This window comes from Gekko japonicus, unplaced genomic scaffold (genome assembly GCF_001447785.1).
Source record: "Gekko japonicus isolate JY-2015 unplaced genomic scaffold, Gekko_japonicus_V1.1 scaffold795, whole genome shotgun sequence".
NCBI lineage: Eukaryota > Metazoa > Chordata > Lepidosauria > Squamata > Gekkonidae > Gekko > Gekko japonicus.
In genome coordinates, this window is record NW_015171527.1 from 530,027 (window position 1) to 534,811 (window position 4,785).

Below are 4,785 nucleotides of genomic sequence, written 5' to 3' on the forward strand. Positions count from 1 at the left end.
TCACAGAGACTTGGTCAAGGCCAATGCTCAATATACAGCACCAATAAAATGGTCAATGGAAGTTTCAGGAAGTACAAAGCCAAAGAGTACAATTAAGAACTTTTCTGGCTTTTTTCTGTGAAAGGACCAGGGCTGCAGTTTACTAGAAAAACTGCAAAACTGAGCAGAGGTCCAAGAAGGATATTAACACAGAAAAGAAGTAGTGAAAGTTTGTATATTCAGCATATACAATAATGAGTGATCACAAAAAGGACACATCAGAAATTCTTCTCCCTGTACAGAGGCATTACTATCTCATAATTTATAAAAATCACATGTCTCTGAATCAATACACAGTCAGAATGTGGAATCCACTGTCTTGGGACATGGTTAAGATAAAAAAAAGAAGACTGAAAGATATTCATCTCAACATGATGGACTAGGATATCCAAACCCATAACAGTGTTGAAAACTGAGGCAATATTGGGTTAGAAGTGTTATAGATCTTATTCAGAACCAGCATGCATTGAGAAGCAGTGCAAAGATGACCAAATCCATAGTTACAGACATCATTTAATGTTAAGGAATTAGCTCCTGATTGAGAATGATGCAAAATCGTCAAGAAGCCTTCACCGATGTACCTGAGCTTTCTCCACAGACTCACTCCTTCGGAAACTTTTCTGTGATCTGTTGTGATCTTCTTCCTGCTCCTTCTGTAACATAAGATGACCTCCCTTACTCCACTCACAGTAAGGTCAAGCAGAAGCAGGTCTCCGGTGAAATGAGGAACTGGGCTTTAGTAGATGAGCACAACCTTTGATACAGCTCGTCTGCTGCTAGCCAAGCAGCCTACCTAAGACAATAGCCAGCGCACAACTCTATCACCAAGGCAGTCTCTCCGTGTTGCTCTCAGAGGGACAACGGGACCTTTCTGAGCCTTGCAGATTACTAACACCAGCACTTGTAGATTCACTGGGATACTAATGGATTGAGAAGTTGCAGAAGCAGACGCCACACCATTCTGGCAGGTGAGGTGACACAATATCTCTCTGTGCAAAAGGCATTTTTAAATGATGCAGAGACCAGTAGGAAAAGTGTGACCGTTTCAAGCCTTACCCATTGTTGTTTCTCTTTATCCCTTGACTCAGTTTCCTGTTTTTGCTGGAATTTCCTGAATAGTTAAAAGAAAATAAAGCCCTATGGTTAAACAGAATGCATGCTCTAACAAAGGGCTCAGTTCTGTTCCTGAGCATTATTTGCCCTAAGCCAAGAGTCCCCAGTGTGGAGCCTGCTAACACCTTTCCTGGTGCCACCCAAGTGTTTTCAGAAAGTGGGTCGGCCAGGTGGGGCTTCTGCCCAGCGGGACTTCCAACTGGCCACTGGAGATCTGATAGGCTGTGCAAATAAAAATAATGTTGTTCTGGTAGTAGCTGCCACTACATGATCGAGGTTTATAAGATTATGCATGGGAAAGAGCAGGTAGAGAAAGAGGTACTTTTCTCCCTTTCTCACAATACAAGAACTCGTGGGCACTCCATGAAATTGCTGAGCGGTCGGGTTAGAACGGATAAAAGGAAGTACTTCTTCACCCAAAGAGTGATTAACACTTGGAATTCACTGCCACAGGAAGTGGTGGCGGCTACAAGCATGGACGGCTTCAAAAGGGAATTAGATAAGCATATGGAGCAGAGGTCCATCAGTGGCTATTAGCCACAAGGTATAGCTAGGGGCTCTGGGGCAAGTGATGCTCTGTCATCTTGGTGCTTGGGGGGGGGTCAACAGTGGGAGGGCTTCTAATGTCCTGGCCCCACTGCTGGACCTCCTGATGGCACTGGTATTTCTGGCCACTGTGTGACACAGAGTGTTGGACGGGATGGCCCTTTGGCCTGATCCAACATTGGTGTCTCTTATGTTCTTTGGTTTTATTCTCTCTCTCACTGCTCTTTCCCAGTATATTTTAAAAAAACTACTCCTCTTGTCCCCCGCACTTGGGCTTATTTTGTGTATGGCTCTGCCTCTAATGGTAGCTAGGTTGTGGCTGCACCAACCATCTAGTGTCAGAATCCCAAAGGTGCCTACAGGATCAAACAGACCAGGGATCCTTACAGGCCTAAGTCAATCTAGCTTTCCACTGGCAAAAAGGTGAGCCTACACACTCCCCTTCCGTTCCCTGAAAACAACTGCCAGAACCACATTTTAAGTTTAGGATAATGGTGAGATCATGTAAACTCCCTCGGTTTCAGAAAGGAAAAGTGCACCTTCTTTGAAAGAGCTATGGAGGTATAAGTACTACCCAAACATTGATCAAGATTAATCCAAGAGAACAACTACTATTCCCAAGAAAAAGGATGCATTTCTGTAGAGCTGAGCATGTACATCCAGCATTCAGCCAGGTTCAAATCTCCATTTAATTATGAATTTAATTGGCTGGCTTGCATCACTGACCCCTGGCAGGAAGAGATAGATACAAATATAAACAGACATATTTGCAATCAAATAGTATTTCTGCAATTGTGTTGGGATTGGGGTGTGTGTGTTATGCGTGCACGTGAATATGTGCTTGCATGCCTGGAAGTCATGGCGACTTCTGGCGAGCCCTACTGGGTGCTTGGATGTTTTCCAGAGAGGTGGTTTGATGGCCTGCCTCTGCATCCCAAGCCCTGGATTCCTTGGAGGTCTCCCTTCCAATTACTTTCCAGGCCCTGCTTAGCTTCTGAGATCTGATGAAATCGGGCTTGCCTAAGCTATCCAGGTCAGGCCCTGCAATTGTATAGCTGATTGCTCCCCACTTCACTTAAGACCACAGTCCTGTTCACCATCATTCACTGCTGAGGTACATCTATCTAGCTGTAGTACCTTTGGTCCCTGCCCTTTCTCCAAGGAGCTCAGGGCAGCACACATGGTTCTCTTTTCCCATTTTATCCTACTCTGTGAGATAGGGTGTGCTGAGAAAGAATGAATGGAATACATATTTTTAATGCATACAGGATACACGGTTGTTCAGACTCAGAGATAACGATCACTACAAACGAAAAGATGTAGGAGTAACCTCTGTCGCATGTAAATTAAAGATTTAGGCAGGCAACAGAAAGCATGTGAACGTGCATTTGCTTCAGACAAAGCTTTTGCTGAATAAACTGAAGGAATGGAGCTCCTCTTTGCTGCTATACATATAAACCATTACAAAGCAGATCCATTCTAGAAGGCAGCACAAGATGTCTGCCTGTCAGTCTGCCTCACTAGTGTTGCTGGGAAACAAGTGAGAAGAGGCCTCAAAAGGTAAAAATCCCCCAACCGTCAAACCCTGCAGCTCTGCTGCTGAAGCAGAATCCTTCTGAAGGAAGGTATTCGCTTTAGCTCTTACTTCAACTTAGTAGTACTGGCCCACAGCAGATTCAAAATTTTAGAGTGCAAATTAACTGAGGCTGAAGTTAACATATATTCCAGATGAATGAGGAATGAGGTACATACAGAGAGACTGTAGTACATGTGTCAGAGAGATTGTGTGGGCTGTTGCATCAATCATTTCCTGTGGTTTTGTAACAACTGAATTCACAGAAACTGAGGCAAATAAATGAAAAACTCGTTCTGTATGCTCAGTTTCACAGGTCAAACGTACATCTCGCTCTTCGGGGCTTCCACAGTGGTTTCTGGGTGGAAGGAAAGGGGCAATGGGAAGGATGTGAGAGCTCAGAGACACCTAGGGGAAACTAGCCACAAGAAGAAGAAGAAGAGTTGCTTTTTATATCCTGCTTTATTCTACCCTAAGAAGTCTCAAAGCGGCTTCCTCTCCGCACAACAAGCACCTTGCAAGGTAGGTGGGGCTGAGAGAGTTCTGAAAGAACTGGGACTGGCCCAAGGTCAGCAGGCCTCATGTAGAGGAGTGGGGTGGATTCTGAATACTGTTGACAAAAAACATTTTGAGGCTGAATTGTTGCAGTGAGAAGACAGAAGCTGTGGAAATATCAGAAAAGAACCAACGCACATGAAAATAACAGAAACATAGAAGCATAGAATCACAGAGTTGGAAGGGGCCACACAGGCCACCTAGTCCAACCCCCTGCTCAATGCAGGGTCAGCCTAGAGCATCCCTGACAAGTGTTTGTCCAGCCGCTGCTTAAAGACTGTCAGTGAGGGGGAGTTCACCACCTCCCTAAACAGCTGATTCCACTGTTGCACAACTCTTACTGTGTCTTATGCACTTAACCACAGAGGTTTTAAGGACATAAAACATAATGCAATTCTTCCCACCAACAGGTCTGGCTTTTTAAAGTAAAAGCAGTCATACTTTCCATGATGCTCAGAAACACTTTGTAGACTCAGCTATAAGAAGAAGAAAAAGAGATTGGATTTATACCCGGCCCTTCACTCAGAGTCTCAGAGCGGCTTACAAACACCTTTCCCTTCCCCTCCCCACAACAGACACCCTGTGAGGTAGGTGGGGCTGAGAGAGCTCTTGAGAGAACAGCTCTGACAGAACTATGGCTTGCCCAAGGTCATCCAGCAGCTGCAAGTGGAGGAGTGAGGAATCAAACACAGTTCTCCCAGATTAGAGTCCACGCACTTAACCACTACACCAAACTGGCTACTGCGGCATTCATATGCAATTCTTACACAACATTCAAACACAGTTCCAAGAGCTGAGCACTCATATTTATTCAGCTCTTTTCATAAGTGGTTAATTCCAGTTAGTGTTTAATGCTTTAAGTTAAAAAAAATCTACTCACTTCTGAGCATCAATTTCATTGGCCCGCTCCTTAAACCTACGCTCGCGTAAAGTTGCTTCCTGCAACTCGCGTTCTCGCC

The 4,785-nt window shown here is 44.6% G+C and overlaps 1 protein-coding gene across 1 annotated transcript in view; it reads right to left on the bottom strand.

Moving 5' to 3' along the window:
* The window catches only part of DBNL (drebrin-like), a 38,303-nt gene that overhangs the window by 13,807 nt on the left and 19,711 nt on the right, over positions 1-4,785 (bottom strand). The window contains exons 8-10 of the mRNA XM_015419505.1: positions 4,707-4,779; positions 1,096-1,150; positions 621-692 (exon numbers count right to left, since the gene is read on the bottom strand). Coding sequence (XP_015274991.1) covers positions 621-692; positions 1,096-1,150; positions 4,707-4,779 — 200 coding nt within the window. The remainder of the gene's footprint in view (positions 1-620; positions 693-1,095; positions 1,151-4,706; positions 4,780-4,785) is intronic.